The sequence below is a fragment of the Strix aluco genome, chromosome 4 (assembly GCF_031877795.1).
Source record: "Strix aluco isolate bStrAlu1 chromosome 4, bStrAlu1.hap1, whole genome shotgun sequence".
NCBI lineage: Eukaryota > Metazoa > Chordata > Aves > Strigiformes > Strigidae > Strix > Strix aluco.
The window spans coordinates 84,308,528-84,326,529 of record NC_133934.1 but is presented as its reverse complement, the minus strand read 5'-3'; the positions used below and the strand labels follow the sequence as shown (position 1 = coordinate 84,326,529).

General features: G+C 55.8%; 2 protein-coding genes across 2 annotated transcripts; both read left to right on the top strand.

Moving 5' to 3' along the window:
- Positions 1-2,749: 2,749 nt before the first annotated feature.
- IBSP (integrin binding sialoprotein) lies at positions 2,750-6,572 on the top strand. The gene is made up of 6 exons (XM_074823856.1): positions 2,750-2,803; positions 2,884-2,934; positions 3,060-3,131; positions 3,321-3,377; positions 5,352-5,453; positions 5,770-6,572. The coding sequence occupies exons 1-6, from the start codon at positions 2,750-2,752 to the stop codon at positions 6,343-6,345; spliced, it is 912 nt and encodes a 303-aa protein (XP_074679957.1). The 3' UTR covers positions 6,346-6,572.
- A 2,878-nt stretch (positions 6,573-9,450) lies between these two features.
- On the top strand, positions 9,451-14,296 carry MEPE (matrix extracellular phosphoglycoprotein). The gene is made up of 4 exons (XM_074821290.1): positions 9,451-9,510; positions 11,328-11,381; positions 12,136-12,228; positions 12,326-14,296. Exons 1-4 carry the CDS (start codon positions 9,451-9,453, stop codon positions 14,294-14,296), a joined length of 2,178 nt encoding a protein of 725 aa, XP_074677391.1.
- Positions 14,297-18,002: the final 3,706 nt, after the last annotated feature.

Here is an 18,002-nt window from a genome sequence, read left to right as displayed (position 1 = left end):
CCTCCCTTGTAATTAGGGCTCCTCGCAGTGACACAACGGGGCTTTGAAGCTGCAGCCCTGGGGTTTGCACAGCCTGCCTTGCTGCCAGAGCTGCCAGACCCCTGGGGGGCTGCAAGGCACCTCTCCTTCCCCAAAAACATGCGATCTGCATGGCGTTTTGTCAGCAACTCCTCACCACGTACCTGTTTGAGCAAGAAGACAAAAGAACAACAACAAAAGCTTTGTCTTTCTGGTCCTAACCTGGGAATTTGGTTCACTGGAAATCATTTGTTTCCCAATCAAATTCAGACTCAAACTGGTCTCCCCTGGATGTGCGTGAGGCAAGCACAGCCCCCGGTTTTGAGCAGAAATGTGAGTGTTCAGGTCTTCCACCGTAAAGCAGATTTATCTGCCCTAAATAACAGTTTTATCCCTGGTAACCTGCGTATCATTGACCTGCTGGAAGGCATGGATTTTCCAGCCCCACCGTTCCCTCTCTGAGGGTTGTAGGGCTGAAGGCATCAGGCGGGATTTACAATTCTCCTTGCCACTGTGGAAAGCAAAGCCACATTCTGCGAGGAGTCATTCCCCTGAGCAGCTGCGACCCCGGTGTCACGTCCAGGGGCAACAAGGGGGCAAGAAAGATCTGGGAAAGAGGGAGGAGAAGTGCACTGGAGAGCTGGGCGGCTGAAATCCCGGCAGGAAATGATAAATATAGGGAAAGGAGAAAGGATGTCTCTGCAGAGGTGGGTGCGGGGGGGCAGCCACAGCGCTCGCGTGCCCCCATCCCCTGCCCTCAGGCGCAGGGCAGGAGGGGTGGGCTCCCACCACTGGCCATATCCTGCCACCAAGGTCCCCACCAAGCTTTGGGTGGTCATGAGGGTGGCTTTTTTGCATTTTTTTTTTCCCCCAGGCGGTTACACGTATAGAGCCGCCAGATTTCAGCTGGGGAATACCTGGTTTTTGGAGAGCAGGGGACCAGGCTGGCCCCTGCATGTGTCTGTGTGGTTCAGGGGGCATGAGATATGAAGCAGACACATCTTTTGTAGCATCACTGTGGCAGAAACAGCTCTCACAGGGGAACTGGTGACACCTGTATATGAGTCCCCTTTTCTTTCCCTGCCCTTCCCAAGGCCCGTTTCACCTCTGCAGGCAGCCTGGAGAGGGAATTGGTTGGATTTAGCCAATTTTTGTCTAACGACTCTGCCCAAGTGACAGTGAAGCCAGGCCTTTGAGGTTGGTCTTTTTTGTCTTCTTGAGAAAACAGTGACAGAATTTCCCAAAAAGGGAGGTAGACACCCCCCGAGAACAGATTTCCCAATATTTATTTTAATTTAAACCCAGAGTGTTATTATACCCTCCAGCCTCCCAACCGTTCCTCTGAGGCCAGACCCTCAATTAAGCGGCGTGGTGCAAACCTCCCCGGGTTTGGCAGCGGCGTGGGGTGCTATGTTTGTGCACCAAATCTGCCGGCGTTGAAGTTTGGGGGTTTTCTGGTGCACGCCGGAGGACTGGCGTCACTCTGGGCAGGGCGGCGACTGACTCGGGGAGGGGAGGGGGGGGCAAAAATAGACCTTATAATCCCGGCGGGGCAGCAGCAGGAGGAAATCTGTGCCGGCTGACTCCGCGGGTAGCCGTGGGTGCTGTGGTGGGGTAAGCTTGCTGCTGCTTTTCCCAGCTGGGTTGTGCGTTGCTGTCTGCTTTTTGCAGGGGGATGGCAGGACTCAACTTGCTGGTGGGGCTGGGTGCTGCTTTTAGCTCTTTCCTGGGTCTGTGGCTTCACGAAGCACTCAGGTGGAGGGGATGAGCATCCAGACCCTCGCTGCGTGGCCAGGGAAGCTAGCTTGTGGCCAGTTGTTTTCTAGCCTGAGTTAAAAGAAGACGGGGAAACTTCAAGTGCAGATAAATATAATAACAACTCCCTCCAAACCTCAGCACAGCTGATGGTGGGTTTAGCTGGAGGAAGGGTAGGAAAAAGGAAGATTAGTGGGCCTGACTGGGCCCGGGGGGATGTCGGGAGTGTCCTTCACTGGGGGGAGGCTGGAGCACTGCGGGAAGAGTTAGGCATGCTCCTTGCTGGATCTGGGATGGAGGAGGGCAGGCTGAGATTTGGTGCTTGGAGGGTGCAGCTGGGACCTGCCCAGAGCCAAGCCTCCCCTCTGGATATGCCTACGGGGTGCTCCTTCTATTGGTGCCTCGCCACTGCTATTTTTGTCAGTGGCAGCCTGTAGAACCTGATTATACTCATTTATTTGTTTGCTTATTTATTTTTCCTCAATGAGGTTAAACTCCCTGTGGTGTAATTCCTGGGGGCGTTGCTTGCTGGGCAGAGCCCAAGCAGGTTGCAGGGCTGTGGGAGGGCGGCTGCAGTGGGCAACTCTCCTGCCGGCGGCTTCTCTCACATCTCTGGCAGGGGTCAGTTTTCCCCACGCACTCACAGTTGATGGGGAAGCAGGAGCAAGTAGTCACACTCAGGGAAAGCAATGCTTCGGCTGCCAGGTGAAACTCGCTTTTCTGGTATTTTGTGGCTTCTTGCAAAAGCAAAATGTATTCATGGAAATTGAGGCAGATCTGTCAAAAAAAACCCAAAAAGGAACCCGGGTCTCTGGAGGGGTTGGGTGACCCCATCGAGAGGTGGCTGGAGATCAGCCTTTCTTCTCCCCGCCTGCCCATGTGGACACAAACACCTGCCTGGTCTGGGGTAGTGACGGTGCTTTCTAGCTGAAAAGCAAGCCCTTGCCGTGTTTTGCTGTTCCTAGAGAAAGCAGCCATGAGGACTGCCCTGGTCTTTGCGTGCCTGGTGGGGATGGCGTGCGCCTTCTCGGTGAGTGCCGGGCAGGGGGGGGCCCCCCCAGCCTCGCCGGGGCTGATGTGGGGTGTGTGCCAATCCAGCTTTTCTCCCAGGTCAAGAGCTGGCTGCGGCGAGCCAAGTCAGACGATTCGGAAGAGAACGCGGTAGGGTCTCCCCCCACCCTGTGCCCAGTCCCACATGGCGCTGGTCTTCAGGATGAGGACATTTCGGTCACTCTTGTACCCAAGCCCCCAGACTGATGGGATTTACCCCTTTTTTCTCCCTGTAGGTGTTCAAGAACAGGCACCGGTATTACCTGTACAGATACGCCTACGTGCATCCCCTGCAGCGACGGTACCAGGTGGGTTCTTCAGAGGACTTGCTGATGCTTCACAGCTCACCAAATGTAGAGATATTGGCCCAAATGAGACAGGGGCACAGTCTGTGCCCCATCTGACACTGGCCTGCAGGGCTGGGCTGAGATCATCGTGCTTGTGACACCAGTGGGGACCTGCCAGCCCAGCTATGGCTCGGTTTTCCCTCTCTTTAGGGCAGTGACTCTTCAGAGGAAGAGGGGGACGGCTCAGAGGAGGAGGAGGAAACGGGGGTGAGTAGAGCAGACCAGCAGCCTGCAAAACAAATACAGGAATTTGGGAACTTTCTTTGGTTTTGTAGTCTCTGCTCATCAGCCTCTGTGGCTGCTGACTGCCTGCAGCCTTGCACTCTGGATGCAACTGGATTTTCTACTCTGGGCTTTATTTTATTATTTTTTGTATATTTTTTCCTTTTTCTTCTTTTTTTAAAGAGGATGGGCGGGCAATGAACCAAACAACCCTGAGACAAAATTTCCGGGTTTCCATTTTCAGTGGCTCAGAAAGGAGCAGGATGGGCCAAAGGGCAGAAGCAGGGAGGGTCACCCACAAGGCAAAACATGCTGTTAGGGATTCATTCCTCTCACCTTTCCCTTTCAAGTGCGTTGCCCCCATCGTGCTGATAAAATTGCTATGGAAAATACAGTTACTCTCTGCACACGTGCGTGTGGAGGGACACAAACTGGTGCTATATTGGGAAATGCACGTTTGTACCAGCCCAGCTGGTAACGCTGCTCCTGTCTGCTGCGTCAATATGAGTTTGGGCACCGCTGCATTTGTGAGAGTCACCCAGGTCCAAAATTAAATGCCAGGGATTACAAAGGTTGCTTGTGCCTCACCGGATGCAAATGCTCAAAAATAATCCAGTGGTCTCAGGCACGCCGGTGCTTTGAGACAGGGATCTGCCATGTTTGAAAGCCTATTTGGCAGATCTAATCACATTTTTTAAAATTTGTGTTTAATGATTTGAATGCTAATTTCAGGGGTCTTTTCAACAGGAGCATAAGCCTGGGCATCTGGTCTTAAAACCCTCTCTGGAAGCCCACCTGGGGCTGGGGTGCAGCACAGGGTGGCCCCCGTCCCCCAGGCACCTCTGCCAGCTGTGGCACATCCCTGCAATTAGCCCCTTTCTGCCTGTTGTTCTCCCCTACCACTGCAATCCACTAGAGATAACTTTGACAGTAAGGGGGAATTTCATTCCCAAGGAAGAAATTAAGTGATATACAGGAATGCAGCTGCTGTTCAGGGCTGCCCCTTTCATTTCAAGGGCACCAGAGCAGTGGTCATTCCCGGGCAGGGACGCTGTGTGCCTTCACTGGCAGGGGGTGGCCAGCAAGATAAAATGAAAGGCCCCAAGGTTGGATGAAAGGTCGTGATGAAAGGCCCCAGGGTCGGTTATAGGTATGTAAAGAGCACCCTTAGATCAGCTGCTAGATGACGGGGGTATGGCTCCCATCGGCACAGCCAGCTGCACCATGCAATTTGGTGGCACCTCCAGTGGAGAGGAAAACAGCTTGGGTTTTCTCTGGCATCAGATGCGCCCATATTTTAAGCATCTGAGTTGGCCCAAAACACCAGGGTGAGCTTCCTTGGTCTTGGCATGCGAGCAGCGGGGATTACCTGGGGCAGGGATGGCAGCAACCCCACACCTCCCTGCCGTGGCTGGGTTCATCCTCCTCCCAGCTTGGGGACAGGGTGAGCTGCCCCAGCCAGTTTCTCAGCAGTTCCTCCAGGCTCTGCTTTGCATTTGAGTTTTTCATTGCCTTTTTTAGTGGTGAGACCTGCTCCAGTGCGTGGCCAAGCTGATGGCTTATTGCTGGTGGGGTTCAGGCTGACACTTGGCTTTGAGCTCTTGCCGGCCCTCCACCGGGGGTGTGGTGTGTCTGCACCTCATGCGCCTGTGGCTTTCTTTGGTTATTGGAAACTGGAATGGGTAACTTCAAAAGCAAACCTTCAGATGCTTCGTAAAGCAAAATGCATAGCTAGAATGGGAACACCTGACTCCAGCCACCACCGCTTAACTGCATGGCTTGGGCTACCCTGCTGCAGCTTCTCGATTTCAGCCTGGGGCAAGACGCCTGGGAAAGTAGGAAACTCAGAGCAGTGCCCAAATGATGCGTGGGGATCCTGCATGCGCCCCTGGCTGCTGAGAGGGATGTGCTGTACTCCCACTGCTGACGACCTGCCCTGTCCTCCCCCTGTCCCTGCAGGAGCCATCCTATGCTAGCACTGAGGCAGCTGGCCACCCCGCTGGAGCAGCCCTTGGCGACTGCCAGGGCAGGCTGGGAGGAGATGTCGCATCACCTCAGCAGGTGTGGTTTGGCAGGGGCTGGCAGGGAGCACCCCTGGAGGGGAGGGATATTCCCTGCATGCTCACTTGCACCCATGGGATGCCCTGCACCCCACTTGGAGCTCTGCTGTGCAAGATGTCCACGGCTGGGTCAAGCTCTGGGCATTAACCTGGTGGGAGGGTCAGAAGGGGCACCCCAAAAAGGCATCCTTGCCATGCAAGGTGCAGGGGGGGCTTCTCAGCTGGGCCCACGCCTGCCCCATGCCACATGGCACCAAAAAGCTGCAACCTCCTGCCACCCAACTCATGCCATGTTATTTTCCCCTCGCCAGGGCAAGGGCTGCCAAGGGCCCCTGAAGGGGGTCAGGAACGGTGCGGCTGGCAAAGGGGGCGACTCCGAAAATGAAGACAGTGATGAGAATGAGGAGGAGGAGGAGGAGGAGGAGGAGGAGGAGGAAGAAGAGATAGACGAGAATGAGAATGGTGTCAATGGCACAAGCACCAACACCACCGAGGGGGGAGAGGGACCTCACGGCAATGGCACCACGGTGGCAGAGGAGGAGGAAGGGGAGGAGGAAGAAGAAGAAGAGGAGGGAGAAGAGGAACAGGATGAGGAGGAGGAAACTGAAGCCACCACCACTGTCGCCAGCACCACAGGCGAAGAAGGACTGTCCCAGGCGACCACCACAGGAGATGGGGGACCCACAGATGCCACCACAGCCGGGGAGCAGTGGGAGTACGAGGTGACAGCTGGGGGCCATGGCCGGGGGGATGAGGGCACCACGGAGGGCAGCTACGGGGAGCAGGACGAGTATGCCCGCGGGGACAGCTACCGGGCCTATGAGGATGAGTATGGCTACTACAAGGGGCATGGCTATGACGTGTATGGCCAGGATTACTACTACAACCAGTGAGCCGGTGGGGGGATGGCCCCGGTGCTGCTGCCTGCCTGCCTCATCCCACTCAGGAACGTGCATATGAAGGCTCACTGCAGCCACTGTGCGCCAGAGAGGATGCCAGGCGGCTCGCGGTGCACACCAGCTCCGTCCCAGGCTTTTTTTTTTTTTTTTTGTATCTTGCAAATCGAAATGAAATAAAGCAACCGAACTGAGCTTGTTCGTGATGAAGGGTTTGCTGCCAAATTTCCTGGGGTCAGTGGGCTGGCACAGCGCTTGGCGGGCTGAGGGCCTACAGGTGCTCATGCTACTCAGGGTTAAATCTCTTTATTCCAGCTCAGATGCACACAAAAGGAGGGAGGAACACAAGGGCTAACTAGGAAAGCCTCTGTAGAGTCCCCTCCAAAAAATGGAAGGGCGTTTTTAGCGTCACTGCTGTGGAATTACTGCCACATCTTATGTAGAGTTGACATGATTTTTTAATATGTGGGTGATGATAACTTTATTGCATCTTCCAGTCCTTGGTAGCATGCCTCCTACGGCCTGTCCACACACCAGACAATATTAATAAAGAGATTAATTTCTCTTTCTGTGCATTACCAGCTGTAGATGCACATCCCCGTAACGAGAGCTTTGCTTCTGCATCCCTGTGCCAGGCATGTGGGTCCTACTGAGGCCGGGCACCTCAGACCTGTGTTTCGGACCCCAGTGCTGCAGCCCAGAATGGTCTATGGTCTCTACCCACCACGCAGCCTTGTCCCCAGGGCAAAGTAGGGCTGTCACAGTGACAGCGGTGCATCCCCTCGCTTCCTGTGTCAGGGATGGGGATGCCCAGCTTGCAGTCCCCAGGATCCCTGCCCTGAGTAACCTCCCTGCAGAAGCATGGCCCCAGCCAACCGGGGAGCAGCCCCAGGGGTGGGGAGGGACCAAATCCCCCTGAGTTCCAGGCAGGTGCCCCTATTTAGGAAAAGTGATGGCCCTCACGTACGGGTTACGACAGGTACCACGCTGTCCTCACACTCCCGGAAAGGAAACCTGTGTTCAGCTCCCGATATAGGTCCAACTGCAAAATGAGTTTCTATTCTGGCAGCAGCAAGCTGCTGGCTGCTGTACAAAACCGCCTCCGTGTGCCAAAGCCAGGCTCCAGCTGCTGGGGTGGCAAGAGGTGCTGCCTGCAGGGTGGGCACCCCTGGGACCGAAAGACGTATGGCAGCACCGGGGAGCGCTGCACACGCTCATGGCTGTTGCCATGGGGGGAACTTGAGAGCCCCATCATCCCCATCCCCAGGGGGTGCCAAAAGACGTCAAGGAACTGGCATGGACAAAGGGCCCTGGCACTGCTGGGCCCCGGGTCCTGCTCCCACGGGGTGCACAGCCCTGCCCCATGTGCGTCAGCCCCCCTGGGCGCTTGGCCAAAGCTCTGTCTCCCTGATCCAAGGCATTCCAGTACCTGTGGGACAGCATCCAACTGCAGGTCCCCTGGCCTGCGGGGAAAGGACAAGTTTCCTCCTGGCTCTGAGATTTGCTCCCACCCAAGGCTGGATGCTGATGGTTTAAGCATTTCTGGCATTAACGCGGCGGTCATGCCTGCTCCCAGGGTCTCGGTCGGGGCAGGGTGGCAGGTGAGATTGGAGCTGTTGTCATCATCACCACAGTGAGTGGCTGAACCAGGCTGGCTGCAGCAGTGGGAACCCCCCCATGGCATCTGTGTGGGCAACCAGTAATCCCACCAAAGCTAGAGGGGGGCAGGAGGAGAGTATGTATGTTGTGCGCATCCTTGTAGCACCTTCCCACAGCAAAGGTGGGCTCAAATGGACCTGTGCAAGCAGGACAGGAAAAAAAATCCTTTTTTTTTTCTTTTTTAGCACTCTTCTATTTTGCACTTGCACCAGGCTTAGCTCAGGGAGGTTGAGGTTGAAACACAAAAAGCAAGTGTCGGAGGCTGCGGCGTGGCAGCAGGTCTCAGCTTGCCCAGCACTGCCCCATGATGCTGGTTGTGGCCGCAAACAGGCCAGGTTCAGGGTTATCACCCTTCCCTTTCTGCAGCCCTGCCAGCTTTCCCATGTCCATCACGGTGAGCATGCTACGACCCACTGCACCCCCTCTTATCAATAACGGGGCTGGATGTGTGCCACGCTAAGATCTGCGCTAATCATCGAGCAATTTCGCCTTCAGAACAGATATTTATAAACCGTGCTTTCTGTTTATCCAGCCAGGTGGAACATTTGATAGCTGTCTTCCACCACAAACACATTTTTAGCTGGAAATTACTCCCCCTGGTTATCTGCGGGCACTGCCAGCCCTGACAAATGTCCCTGGGCAGGAGCTGATTGGCTCCACGCACCCGGGGCCAACTTTAAATTTCAGCAAAGTGGGCACAGCCTCCAAGGTCTGCCGCTGAGACCTGCCTCCAACGGCGAAAGGTAATCTTCTTACCTAGTCTGCCTGCCCTGTCTCTCTCCTCAGCCCTTTGGCTCTGTCGCCCCTGATCAGGGCATCTCCTGCTTTCACTCTGGGCAAGCTGTGGTGGGGACGGGGAGGTGGCCCAAGCCATGACTCTGCACATCTCTGCATCACGCTCTCTTGAGCCTATGTTGCTTTGTACTGCTGATCCTTGTGCGTGAATTTAGTTCCAGTGTTTTCTGTAGCAATGGCTAAAAATAGCCTCCAGGCTGCACCTCTGAGCCCAAGCCAGGGTGGCCAGGTGAAATGGGAATTATTAGCCAACAGAGCTATTGTCTCCTGTTGAAAACAGCGTGCGGGTTTCTTAATTCAGATTTATGAATGTATGGCTTAGCCTGCAGTGGTTTTGGTGGTCATTTATTGCACCAGAGCTGCTTTGACAAAGTGAGTTAAGAAGCTTTAACACCTGGTATCAGGGTGCCCACTGGGTGCTGCTGGCCACACACATGTCCTTGCCTCACTGCTCTATGCACAAGGCATTGCCTGTGCTGCAAGGAGCACAGACAGGCAGAGCGATGCTGAGGGCCACCACAAAGGCTGGCAAAAGCCAGCGTTGCTGGATAACCCCACCGCCATGGGGCCTTTGGGACAGCAGGCGCTTTTGAGACTGTTGGGGACTGCAAGTGACTCTTCACTTTGTGCCCCCCAGGAGCTGCCAAGATGCAAACAGCCCTCGTGTGCCTGTGTCTGTGCCTGCTCAGCACAGCCCTTTCGACACCCGTGAGTATGGCTCTCCCCAGCTTTCCAGCACACCGCCAGAAGCGTGGGGTATACCACCCAGTGCGCCCTGGCGTGCTTTCAGCAGCAGAAAAACATGGGTTGTACTTGCATATAGCACTTCTGGGGCTTGGGGTGCTTTTGAGGTGCTGGTGCAGAGGTAAACCCAGCAGGAAAAATATATATTAGCAGTGAAGGTGCCTGAGCTTGTCCCTTTAATTTTAGGGCACTGTGCAAGGGCTGGTCTGGGTCCCTGTAACTCTTCCCCTTGATTTCTGCGGATTTGGGATCTGCCCAGAGTTTTTGGCCTGGGAACAGCCCGAGCGGAGCCTTACCCACGTGGGTAACAAGGGTCAGAGGGATGCCTGCAATCATCTCCCAGCTCTCCTCATGGGAAATTCGGACAGATATAACTGAAACAAAGGGCAAACTAAGATAAATACAATAGCAGCCGTTTTTGTCCTGAATAACTGTTGCCCAGCATACAAAATACACAGCTAGAGTGAAAGTCTGCGCCTAACAAAGGCTGGCTTTTCTGGCAGGATGAGAAGGAGGGAAACCACATCTTCCCTGAGGGCTGGGCCCCGGCCGTGTGTCCTTTATCTCCCGGGGCAAGCTTGCACAACTGAGTCTGTCACAAGGCAGCACCAGGAAGGCAATAAAACAGAGCAGATTTACTTTTCAGATGGGGGCATGGAAGAGAGCTGGTTAACCCTCTGCTGCATAACTGGGGCTGTAATCTAGCGTTTGACATTGTTCACAAACAACAGAATAAGCTGGAAATATTTAATACTCTGGGGTGTGTTTCTGTCCCTTTCAGCTGGGCTTGGGGTGCTTCAGTGGCTGATTTTGCTCAGACCAGAGGGAGCTCCCCTCCATGGGACCACCTCCTGCTCTGGCATGTAGATAATGCCCCGAAATGGGTTGGTGGGGCTCAAAGGATGCTCCCACCTCCAGGTACTCCATCCCTGAGGGATGCACTGGCCACTACATCCCGAAAGATGCCAGAATAATCAGGGGAAGCCAGGAGCTTGCAAGCACATACAGAAACCTGGCTGTGAGGGTGCAGGCGTTGCTGCTCAGTTGCCCAGTGAACGCTGGGAATCACCACCAGTTAACCAGCTCCAGGCTCCCAGTGCAGTCAGATCCCAGCTGTAAAATAGGAGCATTGTGGTGTGAGCAGTGGTGCCGTGTATTAAAACTGCTCTGCAATAAAAATACTCCACAGCAGAATCCAGTAAAAAGGGTATTTGGAGACCAACAATATCCTCTTAAAAGTAGCGTGCGGTGCAAGCATGATGTAGCAGAATTTGCAAAACTTTTCAGACCCTGGAAATGAGTTTTATTATTGCTTGCTTTAAGCTGGCTTCTCCAGGTAGTGCCCGGGAATTTACTGGCTTATCAACACAGTTTTCCCACCCTTCCCTGGACACCGTGACGTTCCCCGTCATGCCACGGTGTAACTCTTCCCCTTGATTTCTGCGGATTTGGGATCTGCCCAGAGCTTTTGGCCTGGGAACAGCCCGAGTGGAGCCACAGGAAGGGAGGTGCGGGGAGGATGCTCGCCTTACCCACGTGGGTAACAGGGGTCGGAGGGACGCCTGCAATCATCTCCCAGCTCTCCTCATGGGAAATTCCAACAGATGTAACTGAAACAAAGGGCAAACTAAGATAAATATCATTTTTGTCCTGCATAGCTATTGCCCAGCATACTGAATCATGCTGGGCAGGGCGGGCGGCTGACAGCGGGTGCTGGCAGCTGCCTGGACATCAGGCAGCGTTTGACATGTCAGCTCTCACTTGTGTTTTACTGCCCTCAGGTGCCACCACCACTGCCTGGGAGAGCTGCCGGGAACTGTGTGGGACAGCACCGGGTACGTCCGCCCTGCCCCATTTGGACTCTGTGGGGTGCCCTGCACCGGGGGCACAGGGAGAAAAAGCTGCTTTTGGAGAAGAGCCCAGTGAGCTGTGGAAAAAGAGACTGGCAGTCCCCTTGCATCCAAGCAACCCTTACAAAGAGTAGGGGAGGGGAAAGGTGTGAGGTGCTCAGGGGAGGGAAGTGCTTCCACCCATAGGCTGCTCCTCTGCCTGTGCCCAGCCCCAGACCACAAATGCTTGGTGTACCCACAGGTGAGGTGGTAAATGTTCCAGGCCCAGCTGCTAGGGTCTTTTCAAAGTGTATTGGTGTAAAATACATCAGCAGCAAATTTCAGATGAGTAGTGTGGAAGTAAATGCCTGGTTCTGCCTATTGGAAGCCAGGTGCTGTCCTCCCAGTGCTTCATCACCCTCAGTCCCATCGCCCATGTCTGATGGGACCACCAACGAAGTTGTTTATTCAAGCCATAAGCTACCTTGCAAAACAAAACCCCACAGCTCCTGAAAGCAAGCAAAGGCAGAAAGTGAGCCCAAGGGAAAACCAAACCCCAGAGCCCAGGAGGTGAGCATATGCATCCTGCCCAGGTCCCTGCCCGTGCTGGTGGCCAGGAGGTGGTGGCACGTACTACCCTCCCTGGGGCCCCGGTGGATGATGGTGGGACCCTCCTGCAGTGTCAGGCACAGCAAGGGAAGCTCCTGTTGTTGCAATTAATAAGAAAATTGTGGGTTTTGGTTATTTTCTTCCCCAACAGATACTGCTGAAAGGCTGCAATACCAAGCATGGCTTCTACGTTTTCAAATATGTCTACTCGTTTTCAACGCGGAGGAACCAGACGCAGATAAAGGTAAGGAGGGGGCCAGGCAGGACCTTGGCTACAGCACCCCATGCTGCTGGCAGGCGCTGGGGCTGGCCTGGACCTCTGCCTCATGTGTACCACACAGAAGGAAGAGGCTGACAGCCAGACCACTGTCTCTGGCCACCGGCTGGGTGAGGACAATGCCAGGCAGGGGCCAACGGAGGACGGTGACAATGGCAGCGCCGATGCAATGGAGAACAGGACCATCCTCAAGCCCGAAAACCGCAGCGCCCCAGGCATCGGTGGGGGTGCTCACATTCCTCGCCTGGGCACTGGCACGCGAGCGCGCGGTGGTGTCGGTGTTGTGGTTCCCACCCCGGCCAGCGCAGAGGGCAGCGGTGACCTGGATTTGGTGGTTGAAGTCAATGGTGGTGTTTCCATTCTCCCCCAGGGTGGACGCCCTGGCGAGGCCATGGCAGGGAATAGGTCCGGTGTCAGGAGTGATGACAGGGATGATGGTGCCCCTGGGGGGGTTCCAGTGGAGGGGGCCATGACAGGTGGGAGGGAGAGGGACCCCACCACCGCAGGGGCTGGGGACGAGGGCAGCGGCGAGGCCACCATCCCTGGTCAAGGGCAGGAGGGTGTTATGTGGGGCACAGGGACAGGAGGTGCCACTCTCGCCTCTGTCAGTGAGAAGATGGAGGATGTCCAAGTTGATGCCAAAGGTGTGGATGAATATGCTTACATCCCCGACTCAGGCAGTGTCACTGTCACCCATGGGAAGGTGGGCAGCACCAGCTTCACCCAAATCTCTCCGGACAAAGATGATGAAGTTAACATCTTCATTGGGAGGGCCAACATTCATGTGGGGGAGCAAGAAACCACCCAGGCTGGTGCCACTGTTGGCAGTGAGGATGACAGCATCCTCATGGTGGGAACCAGCAGCCCCCTGCCCAGGCTGGGTGTCACTGCAGCACACAATGGCAATGATGACGATGGCATCCTTGCTGGCAGGCAGCCTGAAGGACTGGCCACCGCAGCCACCCTGAGCCATGGGGACAGCGTCACCAGCAGCCCTGGGGTTGGCCGTCCCACAGGAGATGATGAGGATGGTGCCACCACCATTGGTGATGGAGAAGGACTGGTGGCCCCCGGCCCCTGGAGGGTCACTGGTGGTGACATTACTGTCCCCACGGGGGCTGGCATCCGTGGGAACGGTGATGATGAGGCAAGAGGTGAGGGGCAGAGGTTTGAGGGGAGGCCCGGCAGCCTGGCTGTCACCACCCCCAGCCAGGGGGCTGACAAGGAGGTTGCACCTGCTCTCCCAGGTGGGGGGGTCAGCATTCACCTGGGCACCACTGTGGCCTCCCCCGGGGTGAGTGAGGGGGACTGCACCACAGCCCTGGAGACAACTGGTGGCCGGAAGGCAGGCAAGAGTGTTGTGGCAGGGAGAGGGGGGAGTGGGGAAGTGGGGCCAGCCACCCCTCAGCCCCACAGGGAGGGACAGCCCAGGGTGGGGGCAAGGGTCCGGCCGGGAGGAGCAGGGCTGGACAAGACATTCAGAACAGACAAAGCGCCGTCCCCACATGGGAAAGCCAGCAACCGGGCATCAAGCAGGGCTCAGGCAAGGGCTGGTGGCCACGGTGGCAATGCTGGGGTCAAGTCGCATGCCACTGAAGCAGTGGGCAGCCCTCCTCCACAGGCAGGGCAAGCTGGGGGCAGCATGGCCATGGGCAAAGGCCAGGAGCGAGGGCAAGGTAGCAAGGCCAGGGTAGCCGCGGTGGGGACCAGGGGTGGCCACCTCCCCGGGCACCATGGCAGGAGGCCAGGGGCTGGAGCGCCAGGGGCATTTGCAGCACTGGGCCACAGCAGGCAGGTGGACCAGGTGAAGCGTGCTGACGAGCTCCATGTCCGTGAGCGGGCCTTTTACGCCCTTGGCAGGGCAGGGGGTGGCCCACACGGCTCCTACACTGGTCTCGGGAGCGCAGACAGCAGCAGCCAGTCCTCTGAGGGGGAGCGGGGCAGCCGCAGTGACAGTCGACAGATGGGACAGCAGCCCTCGGAGTGGGGAGCCCCAGGGCACCCCTACAGCCGCTGGAGCCGGCGGGCCCTCTGAGAGGCTGCTGGTATCCACCCCAGTGGGCTCCAGTGGTGGAGTTGGGGGGTCCCACATGTCGTTCCTCCCCCAGTATCCCTGCTGCAGGTGTTGCTCTTGCCTGGGTGAGGGGCACCCTGCACATTGCTGGGGGTCATGCGGTGCTTCGCAGCCCAGTACCCAAAAATCACTGGTTCGTGCAACCCTGCTGTTAATTTGAGGGGGGCTGCATCTGGCACTGCGATGGCGATGCATGGGTTTGCTGTGCTAGACAGCTACGTAAAAGCAGTCGTGCTACACGGCATAGGGTAGCGTTGTTCGTGCACTGATGCGAAGCGAGTCAATAAACGGTGAGAAAAAGCCTCTGTCCTTGCGGTTTCACTTCCAGCCTAATGCAGAAGTAAAGGCATTTCTGTACCTAAGGCTCTACTAACTTTGACGTTTGCAGCGGGACTTCAGGCAGCTGCTTTGCCATGAGCAGTGTGCTGCGGGGGGGCTGGTCCCTGGGCACGGGGGTTTTTCTGGTCCCAGCGCAATCCTGGGACAGCCATCACCTCTGATTGGCTGCAATTTGGCCACCTGGCCCTGCACATCCCTCCCTTGGGGTATCAAACCCCACCAGTTCCTGTCCAGGGCCACCCACCTCCCCAGGAAGTTTGTCATTGCTGGGGAGCCTCACAGAGCATCACTCGCCTCGGCTCCTCTGCCTCCCGCAGCGAGAAACCCCCAGCACGTTGCCAGGGCACTTGTTGGCCGCGCCGGACTTCCAACAGCACCATAACGCCCCGGCCATGCCGCCACCTTTCCCACTGCTGGCCTCCACACATGAGCTTCAACGCGCTGGAGCTGTGCCGCCAGCGGTGCCCAGAGTTAATCACTGTTTATGCAATTGCAGGTTGCTTTTTCTGTCTGAGAAGCTGCTAAAACGGGCGTCCTGAAGCAAACGGCACAGCAGGAGCGGCGTCGAGCCTCGCGGGGAGGGGTGACACCCTCAGCATGCGCGGGAGGGGACTCCCAGGCAGGGAGATGGGGTGGGAGCAGCTACGAAGTCAGTGACGTACCCGCAGTGCGTCTACTCCCCTGCCCTCTGCAGGGAAGGCGTAGGTCCTGTTGCGGACCACTGAAGTCAGTGTGAAGTCAATTCTTAGGGATGGTGCATAGACGATTGATGCTGGAACCACCAGGACAAGGATAACACTGAGTATCTCATTGGTGCGATCAGTAGCACCACCTGTCAGGGCTCTGCCTCGCTAGAGCTTGTGCTCTCCAGCTGAAAGAATCAAAAATTGTGTATGCCCACTACGTCCCACACCAGAGCATCGGGCCCCTGGTGCCAGCGCTGTGGGACACGGAGGTTTAAGCAGCCTCGGGCAGGGGTTTGCCTGCACCTTCCCAGGCATGGACAGCTGTCCCATCCTGCTCAGACGAGGGACACAAGTGACTCAGATTTGTAAATCCCCAACGGAGCAGGCAACAATGAGACAAGTCTCAAAGTCCAAACATTTATTAACTTCCCACAATGTGCTAATTGGACACGCGATAATTGACTGAGTATATAACGAGTTGTGGCAAGCAATACAGTATGCCTTGCATTGCTTAATGGTAGTGAAGGAAAAGGGGAAAAAGGAAAGGAGGGAGATGGAGGGAATAGAGGAATAGAGATCACTGGTCTGGGTTCCTGCGTCGATCCTGCCAGCGAGGGTTCCAGGAGGCAGCCGTCTTCTTCGCTTCACTGCACTCTCCAAACGACCCCTCCTCCTTGCCCCCCTCAATTTATACCCACTTTCCTTGGGTCCGTCCCCTGGGTCGTATCCCATGGATGGGGAGGGGTAAGGTGTTTCATGGGATGATGTAATTAGCATGATCTTGTTAATCTTCGTTAGCATATTGAGGGTGTGAACTTTAACATGCATTTCATGGATAATGAAGCAAAGGGCATTCACCAGACAGATGCTCCTTGGAACTTGACCAGGTGCCCCAGAGCAGAGCCATCCTGTCTCCACAGGGCTACCCCCTCCAGCCGCATCCTCTGTTATTGGGGCAGCCTCATCAGCTTCGACCTCCACACCATCCACCCTGTGACTATAGAATCACAGAATCATTCAGGTTGGAAAAGACCCTTGGGATCATCGAGTCCATCAGCCCTACTCTACAAGGTGCTCCCCTACACCACATCCCCCAACATCTCATCCAAACGACCCTTAAACACATCCAGGGATGGTGACTCCACCCCCTCCCTGGGCAGCCTATTCCACTGTCTGACCACTCTTTCTGGGAAACATTTTTCCCTAATGTCCAGTCTGAACCTCCCCTGTTGCAGTTTAAAGCCATTCCCTCTTGTTCTGTCACTAATCACCTGTGAGAAGAGACCAGCACCAACCTCTCTACAATGTCCTTCCAGGGAGCTGTAGAGAGTGATGAGGTCTCCCCTCAGCCTTCTCCTCCTCACACTAAACAGTCCCAGCTCCCTCAATCTCTCCTCACAGGATTTATTCTCCAGGCCCTTCCCCAGCTTCGTTGCCCTCCTCTGCACTCGCTCCAGCACCTCGATATCTCTCTCGTATTGAGGTGCCCAAAACTGGACACAATACTCCAAGTGTGGCCTCACCAGTGCAGAGCACAGGGGGACTATCACCTCCCTACTTCTGCTGGTCACACTATTTCTGATACAAGCCAGGATGCCATTGACTTTCTTGGCCACCTGGGCACACTGCTGGCTCATGTTCAGCTGCTTGTCAATTAGAACCCCCAGATCCTTTTCTTCCACACAGCTCCAGCCACACCTCCCCAAGCCTGTAGCCATGCAGGGGGTTGTTGTGGCCCAAGTGCAGGACCCGGCACTTGGCCCTGCTGAAGCTCATCCCGTTGATGTTGGCCCACTGATCCAATCTATCCAAGTCTCTCTGTAGTGCCTCCCTATCCTCGTGCAGATCAACTCTCCCGCTTAACTTGGTGTCATCTGCGAACTTACTGATGATACACTCTGTGTCCTTATCAAGATCATCAATAAAGATGTTGAACAGAAATGGTCCCAACACCGAGCCCTGAGGAACACCACTTGTGACCGGCCTCCAGCTGGATTTAGCTCCATTGACCACCACTCTCTGGGACTGTCCATCCAGCCAGTGCTTGACCCAGCAGACCGTTCGCTCATCCAGGCCATGGGCAGCCAGTTTTTCTATGAGAATTCTATGGGGAACTGTGACGAATGCTTTTCGAAAATCCAGGTAGACAATATCCACAGCCTTTCCCTCATCCAATAGTCGGGTCATCTTGTCATAGAAGGAGATAGTTTCGTTACTTGTGAATGTCTGAGACATTCCTTAGCTCGGAGGGCCTCCACTCCTCCTGCTAACTTTTATCTTTTCTCAGGCTGTTTTTCTCAGTCTGTGTTTCTCGCTGGCCTGTTTTTCACCTCTCACAACAGCATCCACAAAACCCCCAAAGGCTCAGGGACCTCCTGTGCTGCCCCACCCAGCTCACAGCAAAAGGGGCCGTGGGGCTGCTGGCAGCCTGGGCTGTGTGACCTGTCCCGGAATTGCCACACCCCAAGTCTGATGGAGCAGGGCGATGTTCCAAGGAGCTCAGGATAGGCATACGCTGTTACCTGGGAAATGAAGAGGGTAGTTTTGGGGTCTCACCACTGGCAGGGCTGGGAATGGTGGGTTTTCAGCCCCATGAGGACCCCAGCGTGGTGCGCAGACACTTCCAGCCCCAGTCCTGGCCA

What these genes read in the sequence shown, in the direction of transcription:
- IBSP (XM_074823856.1), top strand. Translation starts at nt 2,750, where the DNA reads ATGAGGACTGCCCTGGTCTTTGCGTGCCTGGTGGGGATGGCGTGCGCC. An exon ending in GGATGGCGTGCGCCTTCTCG is followed by an intron (nt 2,804 to 2,883) that starts GTGAGTGCCGGG and finishes CTTTTCTCCCAG; the next exon opens with GTCAAGAGCTGGCTGCGGCG. An exon ending in AGGAGGAGGAGGAAACGGGG is followed by an intron (nt 3,378 to 5,351) that starts GTGAGTAGAGCA and finishes CTGTCCCTGCAG; the next exon opens with GAGCCATCCTATGCTAGCAC.
- MEPE (XM_074821290.1), top strand. Translation starts at nt 9,451, where the DNA reads ATGCAAACAGCCCTCGTGTGCCTGTGTCTGTGCCTGCTCAGCACAGCC. An exon ending in GCACAGCCCTTTCGACACCC is followed by an intron (nt 9,511 to 11,327) that starts GTGAGTATGGCT and finishes TACTGCCCTCAG; the next exon opens with GTGCCACCACCACTGCCTGG. An exon ending in GGAACCAGACGCAGATAAAG is followed by an intron (nt 12,229 to 12,325) that starts GTAAGGAGGGGG and finishes TGTACCACACAG; the next exon opens with AAGGAAGAGGCTGACAGCCA.